Source organism: Heptranchias perlo, chromosome 12 (genome assembly GCF_035084215.1).
Source record: "Heptranchias perlo isolate sHepPer1 chromosome 12, sHepPer1.hap1, whole genome shotgun sequence".
Taxonomy (NCBI): Eukaryota; Metazoa; Chordata; class Chondrichthyes; order Hexanchiformes; family Hexanchidae; genus Heptranchias; species Heptranchias perlo.
In genome coordinates, this window is record NC_090336.1 from 14655270 (window position 1) to 14676838 (window position 21569).

Consider the following 21569-nt stretch of genomic DNA (forward strand, 5'->3'; position numbering starts at 1 on the left):
CGGCACTTTATCAAATGCCTTTTGAAAGTCCATTTGCACCACATCAACTGCATTGCCCTCATCTATCCTCTCAGTTACCTCATCAAAATACTCTCTCAGGTTAGTTGAACAAGATTTGCCTTCAACAAATCCATGCTGGCTTTCCCTCATCAATCCACACTCGTCCAAGTGACTTAATTCTGTCCAGGATTATCGTTTCTAAAAGTTTCCCCACCACTGAGGTTAAACTGACTGGCCAATAGTTGCTGGGTTTATCCTTACACCCTTTTTTGAACAAGGGTGTAACATATGCAATTCTCCAGTCCTCTAGCACCACCCCCCGTATCTACAGATGTTCGCAAGATTATGGTCAGCACCTCTGCAATTTCGACCCTTACTTCCCTCAGCAACCTAGACGCATCCCAACCGGACGACTTATCAACTTTAAGTACAGCTAGCCTTTCAAGTACCTCTTCTTTATCAATTTTTAGCCCATCCAGTATCTCAACTATATCTTCCTTTACTGAAATTCTGGGAGCATCTTCTTTCTTGGTAAGGACAGAGGCGAACTATTCATTTAGTACCACAGCCATGCCCTCTGCCTCCATGAGTAGATTTCCTTTTTGGTATCTAATCGGCCCCACCCCTCCTCTTACTACCCCATTACTGTTTACATGCCTGAAGACTTTTGGATTCCCTTTTATGTTTGCTGCAAGTCTATTCTGATACTCTCTTTTTGCCCCTCTTATTTCCTTTTTCACTTCCCCTCTGAACTTTATGTTCTCACTTATCAACCTGACAACTATCATACACCCCTTTTTTCCATTTCATCTTACTCTCTATCTCTTTTATCGCCCAGGGAGCTCTGGCTTTAGTTGCCCTACTTTTCTGCCTCGTGGGAATGTGCCTAGACTGTAACTGAACCATCTCCTCTTTAAAGGCTGCTCACTGTTCAATTACAGTTTTGCCTGCCAATCTTTGATTCCAATTTACCTGGTCCATATCTGTTCTCATCCCATTGAAATTGGCCGTCATCCAATCGAGTATTTTTACTTTAGAGTGGTCTGTGTTCTTTTCCATAGCTATTCTTAACCTTGTGATACTATGATCGCTGCTTCCTAAATGCTCCCCACTGACACTTGCTCCACTTGGCCCGCCTCATTCCCTACAACCAAGTGCAGAAATGCCTCCTTCCTCGTTGGGCCGGAAATGTACTGGTCAAGAAAGTTATCCTAAACACATTTCAAAAATTCCTCCCCCTCTTTGTCCCTTATATTATTGTTATATTATATTCTTTTAAAGTAATGATTTAAAGAGGAAGAAAAAAAGTGTGTAGCACGAGTGGGTAATTTTTGTTCAAAGTACTCTTCTTCCTCTCCCCACCATCTCCTCCATGGAAAGTAACAGTTAACACCCTTATCTGACAGAAATCTGCAAAATTGCATACTTACATGTTGCATTAATTTTAAATGGGGGGAGGGGGAATTCACAAGTCACATGTGTGGAGAGAGGAAAGAAAATTGGGGAAAACAAAAAAACATTAATTTTAAAGATCATTTTTTTTTTAAAGAAAACAGAACATCAAACCTTAATATTGAAGTCTTGCAATGGGTTGTCATCCAGGAGATAATTTGCATGAAACACCCAACATGCTCTCGATCATTCAAGTTGCCTGCCAATTACAGCCAACTGCACTCTTGCAGGCCCATTAACTTGTAATGAATTCTGTAAATAAATTTAAACAAGCACCGAACAATTACAGACAGTTTACCGATTGGCCTTACCGGGGAACAAAGCGTCCCAGTGACGGGGCTGTCATTCTTGCATTTCTTGGAGCTCGATGGCGTGATCTCTCCCCTCCATCCCTTTAACACACAAAAGGAGAAGAAAAAAGTGTTAAATTCTCTGAAGGCCAAATGATACCATCAATAATAATAATATTCATTTTAACTCAAGTCAAAAGGTTTTACCGCTTTTTCCATTTAAGAAATGCAAATGTTTCATGTACCATAAAGTAGAATTAGAGAAAGAAGAATCAGAACATTGTCCCCATTTTAATGAGGCATTGCATTCATAAAATTTGGCAAGCGTTTATTTGTTGTTTGAGAAGGGAGAACAGCAATGTGTCATTTTTATTAGGAGACATCAGGCTGACATGATGTATTTCACACTGCAGGCTTGCAAACGCACAAGAGGTTTGCGAAACAAATTCACAGAGATGCTCTCTTAAAACAAATCTGAAATTGTCTACATTTTTGATCCTGGTGCAGAAATTCTTCAGCAATCCTAACAGGGTAAAATCTACTACTGCTGTGTCTACAGTCTTTATAATTTAATAAATTTTAGGCAGCAATGTACCCACCACTTATGCATATTCAACTTTTGATTAAGGCTGCACAGAGGCATGCAAATAGCCTCAGGATATATGGCATTGATGTAAATGTACTATCGACCTGAAATGTTAACTCTGTTTCTTTCTCCACAGATGCTGCCTTGACTTGCTGAGTATTTCCAGCATTTTCTGTTTTTATTGTAAATGTACTATTGGGTTAAGATGGTATTATATAGAGTTATTTTATTCTCTTCACTATTATATTGCATACCTAGATATGGTTTTTATTCCTTTTGGGATATTAAAGAGGAACACTGGTCAGGAGATAGGGAGAAGCAGTACTTTAAGACCCTCCCACAAAAGAGAGAACTGCAGAGTAAATGGATACTGATGTTCACACACACACATTTACATGACATTGTTCAGGATGAATCAGAGGTTTTATTAAAACAGGGGTATTATGTCAAGTAATATTACCAGGGACATTGATTTACCAGCATTAGGAGTGGCCCTGGAATCTGGGAGCACTGGGAAGGAGGCCCAGCATCTAGCAGTACTGATTTGGTGTCTCGCAGTACTTTGAAGGGAGTGTAAGGGTGTGGGAGCACAGGGAAGAGGATCTCTGAGTGTAGGAGCATTGCAGAGAAAGGTTCTATGAACATCAAGAGGTTCTTCATCCTCAAAGGTGTGCAGAAGGCAAGAGAGAGAGAGAGAGAGAGATAGAGGGAAGTGTCACAACTCCAGAAAAGCATGCAGGATCTGCTCCAGCTGCAGTCGATGGGGGTCGATGTCAGGGAGGAACTCCGAAAGGTGAAGGGTCAGCAAGCCTCGCTCTTCACCTCCGAGGCCTCAAAGATCATCTTCCGGTCCAGTGTCTGCTCCGTGGAGCAGGGCGAGAAGTGAACGCGCTTCTTCTTCCAGAAGCTGCACGGAGAGACCTCTGTGATCAGCAGCCTACAAGAGGAAGACGGCTCGCTGACGTTCTCGCAGGCCGACATACTGAGGATCAGCAAATTATTTTATGCCAGGCTGTATGACGCGAAGCCCACAGACAGCACGGCCTCCCAGTCCTTCCTGTTTTCTAACACGGACGTCTTAGAGGAAAGGGAGCAGGAGAGCATAGATTGGCCACTGACCTTGGCCGAGCTGACAAAGGCCATCCAGTCCTTCGAGAAGAGTAGAACTTACAGAAGCAATAGCTTACCGGTCTAGTTGTACTCGGCTCTATGGGACTGCATAGGCCCAGACCTACTAGAAGTGTACGGGGGTATGCTTCTGGCAGGCAGCATGTCAGAGTCCATGAGGGAAGGCATCATCGCCTGCACAAAGAACTGGGAGGAGCGAATCGCCACGGCTAAACAGAAACTTGATGATGTGGGTGGGGCAATCCCTCTCCATAACCAGCAGGAACCTGGTGATAAGGTGTGAGGTACTCACGATGTTGCTCTACGTGGCCAGGGTCTGGCCCATTCCCCACAACTCTGCTGTCACAGTCACCCGAGCTACCTTCCACTTTGTCTGAAGGACCACCATGTACAAAACTCCCACACAAGGTGGGGGGGGGGGGGGGGGGGGGGGGGAAAGAGAGAGCACCCCCAACGCCTGATCACCACCTTTGTGTGTGGCTACCTAAGGATATGTGTAGAGCCCCAGTACGCAAACACCAAGTGCCATGACGTGCTGGGTTTCTACCTGTCCAAAACACTGAGAAGGCTGGGTGTGGCCACGCTGGCCAAGCAGGTGCAGGATGTCCCGCCCATCTGGACCATTAACCCCTCCCCCACCCCACCCCACCTGTCCCAGGTGGAGGAGTTCCTGAGGAGGAAACCCTTCGACCATAGGCAGTCAGACAGTGGTCGGCATGAAACGTTCTCAGAGTCCTGCAAGAAACTGAGACGTTGGACTCGATCGGTCTCTTCGCCGACCAGGTGGTCGATGCCATTTGGCAGAACGTCTCGTCGCCAGAACTGACCAACAGGCACCAGGATGTAGCCTGGATGGTGGTGAGAAAGGCCCTCCCCCAGTGCAGTCCTTCCAACACACATGGAACCTCAGCACCACCGTGAGCTTCCCTCGAGGCTGTGGCGGGGAGACGACCGTCTTCCACCTCCTGATGGGCTGCCCCTTTGCACAGAGGGTGTGGAGAGAGATGCGTTGGTATATGTCCCGGCTCATCCCAAATAGTTCAGTAACACGCTTTGCTATATGGACTGTTCCCCGGGACGCATACAGAGACAGATATCACCTGCAGCTGGAAGACCATCAATTTGGTGAAGGAGGCCCTTCGGTCCGGCTGTTCTTCCAGCTGAAGGAGCTGGCCACGATCGAGTATTGCTGACTAGCACACTCCAAGGTCCAGGAGTACGTGCTGCAGGACGCACTGAGGCGAGGTATGACCTACGCAAAGGCTCCATGGGGAAAGGCCACCGTTTAGAGCCTGCCCGCCATTGTATACCGAGGGGCTGGAATCAGGGAAAAAACCCCCTTGGGCAGAATGTAAAATGATAAATGAATGTAACACAATGTACTGTATCTGTAACCTGTAACGACTGTAATGCAATGAGGCACCGTAGGGTGCCATGAACTTTATGTACAACGTATGGTGCATAACTGTATTGATTGGACCGTTGAATTGTACCGTATGTACTGTTGCAAATTGTATGATCTGTATTGTATTGCTTGAAGCATGATCTGAATTGCATTGTATGTACCGTTACAAATTTCATGAATAAAGTTTATTTCGAAATATTAAAAAAAGTAAGCCTGGGATCACTGGAAAAGGGGGTTCTTGGATGTGTTAGCATTGGGGGACAGCATTTGCTGCAGTTCTGGGAACATTGAGCACTAGGATTAGGGAAGGGGGAATCCAGGAGAATAAGCAGCAGAACAGGGGGCTGGGAGCACTGGTAATGCGGTCTAGGGTTTGGAAGTACTGAGAGGGGGTCTGCGATCTGGGAATGGGGGAACAAAGTCCTTTGGAGGGGCGTAGGGACATCCTCAGGTCCGGGGGACTCAGGATGTTTTTGGGGCTTTTAGGGCAGTTGGGAGGCGGCAGGGGGGGGGGGGGGGGGGGCGGGGAAACCAGAGTGCGTCAGTTTTGGAGGGTTGAGAGGATCTGGTATTATTCGAGGGCAGGATCCAGCAGCCTTGTCGGAGAGAGCCCAGGCGAATGAAACAGACAATGCCCTTGGTCCCTTTTGGACCATCAAACACCACCTCCAGACATATTCTTGTCTAAGCCACCAGAGGGATCAGGGAGCACTGGGATCGGGGAGGGGAGTGGAGAGGAAAATAGAATCCAGGAGCATAAGGAGCAGTACAGGGGACTAGGAGCAGTGGCAATGTAGTCTAGGGTTTGTAAGCACTGATAGGATATTCACAATCTGGGAATGGAGGAGGAAATCCTATGGAGGGGCAGAAAAAAAATCAACTAAGTGTGATGGGAAAAATGTTCCAAGAAGTGACAATCATAGGAAGCCTGTGCTATACACAAGATTTTTTTAAAAAAAATATAGTAACAACAAGCACTAAAAGAATTTGACATGAATCTAAAAATATCCATCTGTCAAAGTAGTAAGTCTAAGAGTAGGACCCAGGAAAATATTTCCCTCCCTGTGGGGAATCCTTCGTTGTACACCTCCTCAACCAACAACCTGAGATAGGACTTGTCAGCTTTAAATGAACATGTTACTACTCACCACTGCAACATGCAGTTATACTAGTTAATTACCCGCAATGGCAATAAGCAATGGCGAACATTTAAAGAAATAATTCCTAATCCCCAACGAATATACATTCCCATAAGGAATAAAAACTCCACAGGAAAAGTGGCCCAACCACGGTTAACTAGAGAAATTAAGGATAGTATTAGATTAAAAGAAGAGGCTTACAATGTTGCCTAAAAGAATAGTAAGCCTGAGGATTGGGAGGGTTTTAGAAATCAGCAAATGACCACCAAGAAATTGATAAAGAGGGAGAAAATAGAATATGAGAGTAAACTAGCAAGAAATATAAAAACAGATTGTAAGAGCGTCTACAAGTACATAAGAAGGAAGAGATTAGCTAAAGTAAATGTGGGTCCCTTAGAGGCAGAGACAGGAAAAATTATAATGGAGAATAAGGAAATGGCAGAGGTGTTAAACAAATATTTTGTATCTGTCTTCACAGTATAAGACCCAAAAAACATACCAGAAATAGTGGAGAGCCAAGGGTCTAGTGAGAGTGAGATCTTAAACTAATTAATACTAGTCAAGAAAAAGTACTGGAGAAATTAATGGGACTAAAAGCCGATAAATCTCCTGGACCTGATGGCCTACATCCTAAGGTTTTAAAAGAGGTGGCTGCAAAGATACTGGATGCAATGACTTTGATCTTTCAGAATTCCCTAAGTTCTAGAATGATCACCGCAGATTAAAAGATAGCAAATGTAACCCCACTATTCAAGAAAGGAAGGAGAGAGAAAACAGGGACTATAGACCAGTTGGCCTGACATCAATAGTAGGGAAAATGCTGGAATCTATTATTAAGGACGTGGTAACAGGGCACTTAGAAAATCATAGTATGTTTCGGCAAAGTCAACACGGTTTTATGAAAGGGAAATCGTGTTTGACAAATGTATTAGACTTTTTTGAGGGTGTAACTAGCAGGGTAGATAAGGAGGAACCAGTGGATGTAGTATATTTGGATTTCCAAAAGGCATTTGATAAGGTGCCATACAAGAGGTTTTGCATAAGATTAGGGCTCATGCAATTGGGGGTGATACATTAGCACGGATTGAGGATTGGTTAATGGACAAAAAACAGTAGAATAAACAGGTCATTTTCAGGTTGGCAGGCTGTAACTAGTGGGGTGCCGCAAGGATCAGTGCTTGGGCCTCAGCTATTTACAATATATATCAATGGCTTAGACGGAGGGACCGAGTGCAATGTATCCAAGTTTGCTGATGATACAAAGCTAGGTGAGAAAGTAAACCGTTTGAAGGACGCAGAGTCTGCAAAGGGATGAAGACAGGTTAAGTGAGTGGGCGAGAAGGTGGCAGATGGAGTATAATGTGAGGAAATGTGAACTTATCCATATTGGTAGGAAGAATAGAAAAGCAGAATTATTTTTTAAAAAGGTGAGAGCCTAAGAAATGTTGGTAGTCAGAGGGATTTGGATATCCATGTACATGAATCACAGAAAGTTAAGGTGCAGGTACAGCAAGTTATTAGGAAGGAAAATGGTGTTTTTGCCTTTATTGCAAGAAGGTTGGAGTATAAGAGTAAGGAGGTCTTGCTGCAATTATATAGGGCTCTGATGAGACCACACCTGGAGTACTGCATACAGTTTCGGTCTCCTTACCTAAGGAAGGATATACTTGCCTTAGAGGGGGTGCAACGAAGGTTCACCAGATTGATTCCTGGGATGAGAGGGTTGTTCTATGAGGAGAGATTGAGTAGAATGGGCCGATATTCTCTGGAGTTTAGAAGAATGAGAGGTGATCTCATCGAAATGTATAAAATTCTTAAAAAGGGTAGATGCTAAGAGGCTGTTTCCCCGGCTGGAGAATCTAGAACTAGGGGTCATAGTCTCAAGATAAAAAGGTTGGCCATTTAGGACCGAGATTAGGAAAAATTTCTTCACTCAGGGCTGTGGATGTTCAGTTGTTGAGTATATTCAAGACTGAGATCGATGGATATTTGGACACTAAAGGAATCAAGGGATGTGGGGATAGGGCAGGAAAGTGGAGTTGAGGTAGGTGATCAGCCATGTTCTTATTGTATGGCGGAGCAGGCTCAAGGGGCTGTATGGCCAACTCTTGCTCCGATTTCTTATGTTCTTATGTACCCTAATATGGCACTCCAAGATTTCTGCTGTGTTGCTAAGATGCTTAATTGAAATGGGATTAAGTTCCATTTATAGTCCCTAATTAGAATGTCAACCTATCAAGCTTGTTCAGTGCAGCATTCCCTGTTGAAATTTGCCCCCACCCATTATCTTTGCATTCCCCAATCAACTAAGCCAGAATTTAATCACATCTTGTCCTCAGTTCCAGGTATTTTGCACCAACAGAAATCTATGCAGTTCCCTTCAGAGAGGTTCATTTGATGAAGCAAGAAGTTCCTTCAGGCTTTTTATTCAGACTGTAGCTTAACTGTCATCCTCTTGTAGTGGTGACAATGCAGAGCCTACTTAATGGACAAAATGGAATATTGGCCTTCTGCCTCCCCCCCCCACCCCGAATAAGCGAAGAACAGCTAAACTCAAATTAAGTAAAACTGGGATCCCATCATCTCTCCCCACACACGAACATTCTGCTGTCAACAGAGGACTGACATACTGTTCATCTAGTTCCTTAGCAAGATCCTTGCATTCTCAAAACATGGTGTAGAATTTGAAACAAGTTTGCAGAAAATGGTACAGCATGATCGCATTTGGGAAGGCACACAATCTGCTCTCAGTTCAAGCATCAACCACTCTAATATGCAAACTTCCACTTGCTGAGAATAAACTTGTTCTTTCCTGAACTGGCTAAGTTACTCAAAATTCCCCACTGTGCATTTAATTTATACTGCAAATGTAAACAGACACATAAACCAGTGAAAGCTAAATTTAAGTGCAGGAAAACAAATACTGAAGATCTGAGATATCTGCAGCAGAGAATTTTAGTATTTACTGCATGAGCTTGCATGTTCACGTAAATGGTTCTAATCTGAAGTTGCTTCCATCAAAGCACTTTGGAATCAAACAAAAACTGCCAAACTCCAACGGCAGACACTTGTTGGTGCTAAAACAATTAGTAACTATGCACAAGATAAAATGATAAAACTTGGAAAAGCTGTTAATAAGTAGACCTGAATCTGTTACATCAATTTTCCTATGCCTTTGGGAGACTGGGAACTCAACTACAGATAAATAAAACAACACATTCCCAGGGATCCGCACAGAACAAGAGAATGAAAACTGCCTGCAGAGTAAGTGGAAAAGTAAGCCAATAAGGAACCCCACAGAAACTGGGTTAAGTGAATTGATGAAATGGAGGAAAAGACTAAGACAGAATAAATGGAAGTCGAAGAGGTGGGGAGACAGACAGAGCAACTTCAGAGTTTTTGAGACTCAGAATTTCTTTCATGACTGTAATGCAGACATGAGCATAATTTCTCCTCCTTTTACTATTTTACTAGATTTAAATCTAGCAGTATAAGGACTTCAAAAAAACCTTCTGAAACAAAAAATACGTCCACAATCAAAAACAAAGCACCTCAAAACGCATTTCCTCTCATTCCCTGCCATCTCTTGCTCTCTGCTATCTATCCTGTCACATATCTATGCCCTTTTTCTGATTATTCTACTTTCTCTTAATCATTTTGATTTGTTCTCAAAATTTCACCCCATTTCTCAATCGTAACTTCTATTTTTCCCCACTGGCTCACAGTAACCAGTTGGTCACCAAGAGTTAATGTTCAAAACACTGCATGCAGTGTCCATCATATCATCTCCCATTACACTTCTACCCTCAGTGTCCCCCACTGATCCCAATTTACAATGGGGGAAATATCACAGACCATTTATTTCAGATCTCTCAATATTGCCCTGAAGAAAACTACACAGTCAGCAGGCAGACTTACACTGCACTAAATGCTATCTAGTTCTATTTGTTACTCTGACTTTGTGACTCAGGCTAGAATAAAACTGCCAACAGCTTAAATATAGTGTGTGCTACTTAAAAACCATTAAACTGCTCTGCCCCATGTCTGACTTAAATTGGCAGAATCTGAACCCAGGACTTGAGAGGTCAAGTTGGTAATATAGGTGACTGCTCCAATCAACCCCTACAAAGAACTGCAATTTAAAAGCTGGAAGAATTTCTGGGTTTCACACTGCAAAGGGCAAAAGCCAAGAAAGAGTCTACAGGAGTATCTACGCTACAAATGAAGTTAAACTTTTTTTTAAAAAGGCAGCTTAAAAGTTACTTTACTTTTTTTTAATATTTGGTTGAAATGAGGGGTTAAGATCTTGGGCGGAGCTTTCAACTTTGGCGGGGGCATAAAACAATGGTCACGTTCGGCCGCAAATTATACACCCCATCCGATTATCCTTTCTGTTGACTTCAATTTCCTTTCCATTGCCCCCGCTGAAATTGAAAGTTCTGGCATTTGAGTTTAATGATTATGTGAATTAATCCATCATCAGGCATGGTACAGATGAGAGACACTGTTAAACTTGCTAATTAAAAAATGCTACCTCTTATCTGCCATAATGGAGGGGCACTCTTGGTAAATAATGGAAATAGGTAGATAATGTAGAGTCCCCAAATTTAGGTCTGATATGTAGGATACCAAAAAGAAAACTATAACACAAATAATATCAATTTACTCTTTCTTGAGCTGTGAAGTTGATTTATGTCAGACAAGAGGTGGTTAGTGTAAGTAGGTGCAATGTGCCAACGTCTGAGCAACACACTGTCCCTTGAAAATCCATGTTGATATTGGGGAAGATAGATAATTGGAGCCTGGATAATTGAAGGTTCACTGTAATTGCAGCCAACAGCTAAGACATGCTCCCTTTATACCTTAGATAACATTTTAACTTGGAAAAACAGCTAGAATAATACATTTGTCAAAGACCACTTATGTGCATCAAGAAAAAAGACATCTTTAGCGACTAGATTATCATGGGCATTTTACTGAGGTCAGTCATCTTTTGGAGTTGGCAGTGGTTATTCCCAGGTGATGTTAATGTAACAAGCTTTATTGCATATATATTATGGGAAAAGGATATTATGATTTCCCCTGAAATAGAGCAACTGTAAAACTTGGACATTAAAGTACACTCATTAAAAGTACATACTATAAAAAAAAAGTCTGAAGAGGCAACGTGCATGCTTCAGGGAAAAAGAAAAGTTTTAAAAAATGGATATAACAATTATCTTAACAGTGCTGTCAATATTACCACAATTGATGATGCTCAAAGCTTTTCCACTTCAAGGCTTTCAATCAATTAGCATGTCGAATCAATAATGGAAAACACATAGTCCTGTGTACTACACAGCACAGATGATTCATGTTTTATCGCAACATATGCTTTAAAATACCGAAAGGAGAAGAAAAGGGAGAAGTGCAAATATGCTGCCAGTACCAAAAGGCATCACATCACTAAAAAGGTAATAGCAGAGGATGATAAAACCCAGTAACGATAAGCCAATAGTAAAGAGCACTTCAGCAAAAAAAGCTGCAATATTTTTCTGGTGAATTGTACAGAATGATGAGACACAATTAAGAGAGATTATACGAACCACATACACTCACACCCCCACACAATTAAATCACAGTGTTACACAAGCTTCTTGGATCAGTCAGGAGCCACATCAGGACTTGAAGCCGGGGAGGCTTTTACATCAGTTTTTAACTTTCTAGCTAAATATCTGGGTATTTCATCAGATATTCGAAAGTACTTAAGTACCCATAGTTCATTAGAGAGCATACAAGCAGCAGGATAATGGGACAATACAGAATGGACTGCAAAATATTATTCATGAAAGCAGTACAAAGTCTTAAAATGCTCATGAACTGAATTTCTTTTTAAAAGATGCAAGTGCTGTGAAACTTGGTTACATACATGACTTAAATCAAAATTAAATTGGATCCCTATACTCTCCAGTCCTTGGACTCAGGCCTGGACTCCCTCCGCTTCATCGCCATTGGCAAACCTTCAGCCGCCTCTGCCCTAAAATTGCCAGGCCTGGATGAAATGTCTCCCAGGCTGTTGAGAGAAGCAAAGGAGGAAATAACGGAAGCTCAGACCACCATTTTCCAATCCTCTCTGGCTACAGGTGTGGTGCCAGAGGATTGGAGGACTGCTAACGCTGTATTGTTTTTTTTAAAAAGGGAGAAAAGGATAGACCGAGTAATTACAGGCCAGTCAGCCTTACCTCAGTAGTGGGCAAATTATTAGAAAAAATTCCGAGGGACAGCATAGTCACTTAGAAAGGCATGGATTTGTTAAAGGAAGGTCATTGTCTGACTAACTTGATTGAATTTTTTGAGGAGGTAACAAGGAGGGTCGATGAGGGTAACGCGTTTGATGTAGTCTACATGGATTTTAGCAAGGCTTTTGACAAGGTCCCACATGGCAGACTGGTCAAAAAAGTAAAAGCCCATGGGATCCAAGGGAAAGTGGCAACTTGGATCCAAAATTGGCTCTGTGGCAGGAAGCAAAGAGTAATGGTCGACGGCTGTTTTGTGTGGCCAGAAGGCTATTTCCAGTGGGGTTCCACAGGGTTCAGTACTAGGTCCCTTGCTTTTTGTGGTATATATTAATGATTTAGACCTAAATGTAAGGGGCATGATTAAGAAGTTTGCAGATGATACAAAAATTAGCCATGTGGTTGATAGTGAGGAGGAAAGGTGTAAACTGCAGGAAGATATCAATGGACTGGTCAGGTGGACAGAAAAGTGGCAAATGGAATTCAATCCGGAGAAGTGTGACGTAATGCATTTGCACAAGGCAAGGGAATACACAATAAATGGGAGAATACGGAGAAGTGTCGAGGAACAGAGGGACCTTGGAATGCACGTCCACAGATCCCTGAAGGTAGCAGGACAGGTAAATAAGATTGTCAAAATGGCATACGGGATACTGTCGTTTCTTAGCCGAGGCACAGAATATAAGAGCAGGGAGGTTACGCTAGAACTGTATAAAACATTGGTTAGCCCATAGCTTCAGTACTGCGTACAGTTCTGGTCACATTACAGGAAAGATGTGATTGCACTAGAGAGGGTACAGAGGAGATTTTCGAGGATGTTACCAGCACTGCAGAATTTTAGCTATGAGGAAAGACTGGATAGTCTGGGGTTGTTTTAATTGGAATAGAGGAGGCTGAGGGGTGATATAATTGAGATGCAGAAAATTGAGGGGCCTAGATAGAGTGGATAGGAAGGACGTATTTCCCTTAGCAGAGGGGTCAGTGACTGGGGGCAAAGATTCCAAGTAATTGGTAGAAGGATTAGAGGGGAGCGGAGGAGAAATTTTTTCACCCAGAAGATGGTAGGGGTCTGGAACTCACTGCCTGATAGGGTGGGAGAGGCAGAAACCCTCAACTCATTTAGAAAGTACTTGGATGTGCACTTGAACTGCCATAACCTACTGGGCTACGGACCAAGTGCTGGAAAGTGGGATTAAGCTGGATAGCTCTTTCTCGGCCGGCATGGACATGATGGGCTGAATGGCCTCCTTCTGTGCCGTAACTTTCTATGATGCTAAGCTGTGGAACTCTCTCCTTAAACCCCTCCACTTCTCTCGCCACCTTTAAAAGCCTCCTGAAAACGTATCTCGACAATAAAGCCTTTTGTCTCCTCCCCTGAATTCCTCCCCCCCGCCTCCACCCCAATAAAGACTCGGCACCTAAGGCTCCTTTCCTTTGTGATGGACCCTCAGACTTTTTCTACATTAAATAATATGCTATAAAAATGCAAGTTGTCATTGTTCAAGGTTAAAGGGATATCCAGGGAAGACATGCTCGAGAACCACACTATTACGTAGCAGCAGGGAAACATCAACCCTCAACTCAACATTGTCTGGCTCTGCATCTGATGACACCTAAAACTTCCGTGGTGCCTGGGAATGCTGTCTGGGCCACCCTCGGGAGAAATGAATGCAGGTCCCGAAACTGACCGGTATGATCTCCTTTTGCAGCAGAATAAGAGGGCGCAACAACTCAATCCCACACAAAGAATATTACACCCAAACGCAACAGATAAGTGCTGCCAGAACTGTTGCACAAAGGCATATTCCCTCAAATATTTTGTTCCGACCCACCCATTAACCCTTCTAGACAATGGCCCTGGAGGCCACTGGAGTGATGATTGGGCTAGCCATTCCCTCAACTATAACTCTATGCTTATGTGGCCTGCTGCTGGCAGAGCAAGGAATCCCACCTTTGGCAGGGTCACAGATTTCACACAACAGCAAGACTATGAGTCTCTCTGATATGGCAAAACCCAACACTGCACCCACCTCCCACAACCAACTCATCGGCAGAGCACATATGGAAGATGTGCCTGCCAGCCTTAACTAGGAATAATCCCCGAGCCACCGGAGTCATCTGTACGTACAAAACTGTATGACTCCCAACGTCTTGACCGGCAGGTATTGTGTTGTCTGTAACAAGTCGTGACCCGAGAGAGCTACGTTTTACATGAAACGAAAGAAAAATCGGGGGTGGCAGGAAAATAACACAAAATGAGAGAGAAAGCTTGAATCAAAAATAAATCAATCAATCAACTGGCAGGAAAAACAGTCCCAGCAGCCTGCATAAGAGCACCATACATGCAGATTTGTCAGTCTAGTCTTGATTGGGGAAAGGTGTGCAAGAAAAAAAAACTAAAATGGGGCAAGAGAACAAAGGGAGCAATAAAAATTTGACTGATTTATCGCTTTTGACCAGTGATAGCTGTCCATTTGCGTGTCCTGGGCATTGCTGACAACTACTAGTGTCTCTCTCTTTACACTTGTTGGGTAACAGCAGCATTGTGAGAATAAACAGCTGCTACTTCTCTGAGCTGTTGGTTTCCCTTTGGGAATGAGGTCTCATTCACCTCATTACAGATGGAGAATTGAGCCATTTTCACTCTCTCTCTTTTACTTGTGTATGACACTGGGATCAATCAGTGCTCCAGTTTAAACACAGATAGATGGAACTAATCCACCGAGAGGCTGCTCTTCGCTATCATTAAACGCACAGCTACCTGAACTGAACACAGTATATATTAGTCCTCAGTCATGCTCATATGGAGTCTGAGGTACACACACACACAGCTTACCAAGTTAAATCTAATTGATTATATGAGCATTGTGATAGTCACTACTCAGGAATGTAGCTAACTTCAGCAAAAAGAACCAAATAGCCAAATACAGCAAAGGCATCGACAGCCAATGGCATCAAATTATAACCTTCAATAATCAGCACTGCAATATGCTTTCTTCTACTGTACTTTAATATAACAAAGTCTAGCGCTTTGTTTTGACAAGAACCAAAGGTAGTATTTTAGATCATATATATGAGCAAAAGAGGCACACAGACGGATAAGCACAAATGTAGCCATTTTGGAGAGCGAGACAGACACAGATAGGAATGATCCAAGGGTAGTTCAGAGTAACTGAGCCTTCGATTTCCTCACTTGCCAGTGAGAAAGCTTTTAACCACCTCTCACATGCTTTACTGAGAGCAGGAGTTTGCTCTGTGGGGAATATCTCAGGCATAAATCGTACTCTTGATGCTCACTTCACCGTATGATGGAGCGTAAATAAACCATTCGCATCTTCAAATTTCTATTGATTTAGAATGTGGTAAAATATATTTTTTCCTGTGCACAAACCTAACATATTTTAACATATGTGGATAGTCACCGTGAGTGTTATGTTTCTTGAAGCAGTAATTGCTGCACGAAAACTTAAGTATTTGGTTTTCAATGTGATAGTACTTTACACTAGAATTCAAACCTAGTGTCCTTTGCTCCCATTTCCACAAGACTACAGAAGTTAAACATTTTTAAAATGTGACTTGATAAAATTGTACAACAGCCCAACACCTGCTGGTAGCTAATTGTTAACTTTGACTAAAACACAAATGAAACTTCTTCTGTGGAACTAATGTGACCATGTTTGCTTTTCACAGATAACTCATCACAATAATGAAAAACTCACTGTGCTGTATGTTTTTGCAGCATTTTTTCAAAATGATTATGTAATTAAAAACTAAAAGATTAGACTGCTTGATGCAGGATCCTTTCAGCACTGATGACGCTATAGGGTGATAAGTTTATTACATACTATACACGTACAGCTGATAAAACACTGTTTGGTAAACCACTACCACAATCACTCTGCCTAGTTTGAAGGAAAATAGAATGGGAGATTGTCATGTTTGGTCACCTACTTTAGTGGATAATAGTCAGAGCAAGACACAAAAAAGCATACTAAGTATATTACTTGTTTAAGCTGTTCTGCATCAATTTGTTGTCAAGTTATGGCAAACAACACAGACTGCATTTACACCTCCCTGGGTATTCCCAATCCTCAAAATACAATCTCTTCTGAAGAAAGAAAAGCTGTAACGTATGTTGTCCATTTCACTCAGCAAACAGTGGGTGAATATATTGATTTCACACCAGCCAAGAGGATCCGCAAGTGTCTTAATTCCGTATAAATTAGTGGAACCTATCTTTTTATTAGAGGAGACTAGAAGAGCGGTGGGGGAATGCAATCCATTTAAAGAGGAATGGTGGAAAACAGCCCACAATTTATCTCTGAACAGCCCAATTCCCTTGATACCCAGTTAGTGTAGATACATTGAGGGAAATTCCTTTGTCCCAGCCAGTTCATTTTACTGCTGACTGAACAAAAGACACACATTTAGGACTCAAAGACCAGTCATATAAATGACAATATTCAAAGTGGAATGTTCAATATTTAAATACAAAAAATTGTTCAACAAATTTTTAAAAGGGGCACCTGTAAAAGGTATGATCAGTAAGTTCGCTGATGATACAAAAATTGGTAGGGTGGTAAATAGCGAGGAGGATAGCCTCAGTCTGCAGGACGATATAGATGGGTTGGTCAGATGGGCGGAACAGTGGCAAATGGAATTTAACCTGGAAAAGTGCGAGGTGATGCACTTTGGAGGGACTAACAAGGCAAGGGAATACACAATGAATGGGAGGACCCTAGGCAAGACAGAGGGTCAGAGGGATCTTGGTGTGCAAGTTCACAGATCCCTGAAGGCGGCGGAACAGGTAGATAAGGTGGTAAAGAAGGCATATGGGATACTTGCCTTTATTAGCCGAGGCATAGAATATAAGAGCAAGGAGGTTATGATGGAGCTGTATAAAACACTGGTTAGGCCACAGCTGGAGTACTGTGTGCAGTTCTGGTCGCCACACTACAGGAAGGATGTGATCGCTTTGGAGAGGGTGCAGAGGAGATTCACCAGGATGTTACCAGGGCTGGAGCGCTTCAGCTATGAAGAGAGACTGGGAAGATTGGGTTTGTTTTCCTTGGAGCAGAGGAGGCTGAGGGGGGACATGATTGAGGTGTACAAAATTATGAGGGGCACAGATAGGATGGATACTAAGGAGCTTTTTCCCTTCGTTGAGGGTACTATAACAAGGGGACATAGATTCAAGGTAAAAGGCGGGAGGTTTAGAGGGGATTTGAGAAAGAACTCTTTCACCCAGAGGGTGGTTGGAGTCTGGAACTCACTGCCTAAAAGGGTTGTGGAGGCAGGAACCCTCACAACATTCAAGAAGCATTTGGATGAGCACTTGAAATGCCATAGCATACAAGGCTACGGACCAAATGCTGGAATATGGGATTAGAGTAGACAGGGCTTGATGGCCGGCGCGGACACGATGGGCCGAAGGGCCTCTATCCGTGCTGTATAACTCTATGACTCTATGAACAGGAGTGAGACTTCACCCTTAGGATAAATCACAAAACTTAATCTACATTCCTGCAATAAATTCTTTCCCCTACACTAAAACAACGTGGAACTTTTCTAATGGTGAGAGCGCAAGGTTGTCAACCTTACAGGATGTCCTGGAGTCTCCAGGAATTGAAGATTAATTTCCTGGACACTGCTGTGAGCAACCCAGGAGGGAAAAATCATAGAGGCATTAAAAACAATTATGTGTTTTTCTCAATTTCTTTGAATACTTTTAGTTTATTAGTTATAAAAATATTGGAGATGGGGAAAAAAAGGTTGTTTGACCAGGCGAGGCGATTGGAGGTGGGAGGTCATGTGATAAAACCTCCAGGAATATGTCCAACCAGAGTTGGCAACCCTATGAGAGAGAAAGTGGCTGCCCTGCGAAAACCTCTCAATGTTGAGGGAAGCTAGAAAGAATCTCTTCTTGTGAATGATAGCGAGAGAAAACTCATCATTTTGGCATGCTGACACGTCATAGTCACACAAAACTGACAAGTCTGCAGGTGGAACAACTGTAAATTCTTGTAAACAATTTTACAACACCAAGTTATAGTCCAGCAATTTTATTTTAAATTCACAAGCTTTCGGAGGCTACCTCCTTCCTCGGGTGAACGATGTGGAAATGAAATCCTCGAAATGAAATCGCATTTATAATTCACAGAACAATGCTTGGTGATTACGGACAGTTTTTTCAACTGCCCGTTGCCAAGGCAATCAGTGTGCAGACAGACAGGTGTTACCTGCCAGGTCTCAGAATATACAAATCACCAAAAAAAACAACAAACAAAAAAAAAAGAGATAGAGAGGTAGAAACATAGAAAAGACAGCAACTGACCCGTTATATTAAAAACAGATAACATTTGTTCGCTGGTGGGGTAACGTGTAGCGTGACATGAACCCAAGATACCGGTTGAGGCCGTCCTCATGGGTGCGGAACTTGGCTATCAATTTCTGCTCGACGATTTTGCGTTGTCGTGTGTCTCGAAGGCCGCCTTGGAGTACGCTTACCCGAAGGTCGGTGGATGAATGTCCATGACTGCTGAAGTGTTCCCCGACTGGGAGGGAACCCTCCTGTTTGGCGATTGTTGCGCGGTGTCCGTTCATCCGTTGTCGCAGCGTCTGCATGGTCTCGCCAATGTACCATGCTCTGGGGCATCCTTTCCTGCAACGTATGAGGTAGACAACGTTGGCCGAGTCACACGAGTATGAACCGTGCACCTGGTGGGTGGTGTCCTCTCGTGTGATGGTGGTATCTGTGTCGATGATCTGGCATGTCTTGCAGAGGTTACCGCGGCAGGGTTGTGTGGTGTCGTGGACGCTGTTCTCTTGAAAGCTAGGTAATTTGCTGCGAACGATGGTCTGTTTGAGGTTGGGTGGCTGTTTAAAGGCGAGTAGTGGAGGTGTGGGGATGGCCATAGCGAGGTGTTTGTCCTCATTGATGACATGTTGAAGGCTGCGGAGAACATGGCGTAGTTTCTCCGCTCCGGGGAAGTACTGGACGACAAAGGGTACTCTGTTGGTTGCGTCCCGTGTTAGTCTCCTGAGGAGGTCTATGCGATTTTTTGCTGTGGCCCGTCGGAACTGTCGATCGATGAGTCGAGCGTCATATCCCGTTCTTACTAGGGCGTCTTTCAGCGTCTGTAGGTGTCCATCGCGTTCCTCCTCGTCTGAGCAGACCCTGTGTATTCGCAGGGCCTGTCCATAGGGGATGGCCTCTTTGACGTGGTTAGGGTGGAAGCTGGAAAAGTGGAGCATCGTGAGGTTGTCCGTGGGCTTGCGGTAGAGTGAGGTGCTGAGGTGCCCGTCTTTGATGGAGATTCGTGTGTCCAAGAAAGAAACTGATTCTGAGGAGTAGTCCATGGTGAGCTTGATGGTGGGATGGAACTTGTTGATGTTATCGTGTAGTCTCTTTAGTGATTCCTTGCCGTGGGTCCATAGAAAGAAAATGTCGTCGATGTATCTGGTGTATAGTGTTGGTTGGAGGTCTTGTGCAGTGAAGAAGTCCTGCTCGAACTTGTGCATGAAAATGTTGGCGTATTGGGGTGCGAATTTGGTCCCCATGGCTGTTCCGTGTGTTTGGGTAAAGAACTGGTTATCCAGGATGAAGCGGATGAGTTGTAGGATGGCGTCCGGAGATTGGATGTTGTTGGTGTTGAGTATTGATGCTGTCGCAGCGATGCCGTCATCGTGGGGGATACTGGTGTATAGTGCCGAGACGTCCATCGTGGTGAGAAGTGTTCCTGGTTCAACTGGTCCGTGGGTGCTGAGTTTTTGTAGGAAGTCTGTAGTGTCGCGACAGAAGCTGGGGGTTTCCTGTACGATCGGTTTCAGGATGCCCTTGACGTATCCAGAGAGGTTCTCACACAGGGTTCCGTTGCCTGATACGATAGGACGTCCGGGTGTGTTGGCTTTGTGTATCTTTGGGAGGCAGTAGAAGTCTCCCACGCGGGGATTACGTGGGATGAGAGTGCGTAGGATGCTTTGAAGGTCTGGATCGAAGGTCTTGATCAGTTTGTTGAGCTGGTGGGTGTGTTCTTTGGTCGGATCTGCGGGTAACCGTCTGTAGTGTTCCTGGTTGTCCAGTTGTCGGTATGCTTCTTTGCAATAGTCCGTTCTGTTCTGTATGACTATGGCTCCTCCTTTGTCCGCTGGTTTGATGACGATGTTGCGGTTGGTCTTGAGAGCGTTGATGGCGTTGCGTTGTGCTCGGGTGACATTCTGGACTGTCTTCTGAGTGCGGCTGATGAATCTGGCATTGACGCATTTCCTGACAGCTTGAGCATACATGTCCAGCTGAGGGCAGCGACCCTCCGGAGGAGTCCAGTTTGACTCTTTCCTCTTCGGTTGCTGTACCGCGGATCCCTCTGTCTGCTGTTCCGGATCGTCGATTGTCTCATTGGGTTCGCTGCTGAAATCTTGGGGTTTGTGGTAGAATTCCCGGAGCCTCATTCTCCTGATGAATTCCTCTGTGTCCGCCGCGAGACTAGTGGGGTCCATTTTGGTCGTGGGGCAGAAATTGAGCCCTCGGCTGAGAACTTCGATTTCGTCTGGTTGAAGGGTGTGGTCGGACAAATTGACGATAGACTTCCCTGTGGTTGTAACCGTGGCACCAGGGGAAGCTTGGTCGATGCTGGTGGTGATGCCGAGTTTCTCAAGCTTCCTGCTCTTGGTTTTCATGTAGGCAGCGTAGTTCCGTTGCCTCGTCTGTTTGGCGGTATATCGTAGCTGGTCTGCTGTGTCCTGAGTACAGGTTGAGAGTATGGACTCTATCTTGGTTTCGAGGTTGTGGCGTCTGCTGTAGAGTTGGTGTATGAGATGGGTGCGGAGTGTGCGAGAGGTACGGCGGCAGAGTCTCTCAGCGTAATCCGAGTTGTATGTGGACCTGAGTGGGTTCGTGATCTGGAGTCCTTTCGGGATCTTGTCTGCTTTCTTGCAGCTCTGTAAAAACTTGATGTCTGTGTCTAAATGCGCGATCTTCTTGGATATCCTTTCCACTGTGAGCCAGTGCATGCTAACACAGTTGCATTGTTGGTGATAGGAGATTTAGGTTAGTGCTGGAGTGTGTGGAAGTCGTCAGACCCCACTTGTATATTTTGTTAACTTGTCGCTTTGACCAGTCATGTTGGGCCATGATACTGCAGGAGGTAAACAACTTGCACTTGTGCAGCCCCTTAAACTTATAAAAATATCCCAGAGTCCAGTACAGGTACCACACCATCATGACTAAACTACCAATCGATTATTTTAATTCCTACATCAGAATTTCACTTTGATCAGTTATGCATTTTTATAATG

The 21569-nt window shown here is 43.8% G+C and overlaps 1 protein-coding gene across 4 annotated transcripts in view; it reads right to left on the reverse strand.

Annotated features, from left to right (window-relative positions):
* LOC137327835 (activating molecule in BECN1-regulated autophagy protein 1-like) overlaps window positions 1-21569 on the reverse strand; it is a 400989-nt gene that overhangs the window by 219622 nt on the left and 159798 nt on the right. For all 4 annotated transcript variants that reach the window (XM_067993681.1, XM_067993682.1, XM_067993679.1 and 1 more), the window contains one exon: window positions 1764-1844. In XM_067993681.1, coding sequence (XP_067849782.1) covers window positions 1764-1844 — 81 coding nt within the window. The remainder of the gene's footprint in view (window positions 1-1763; window positions 1845-21569) is intronic.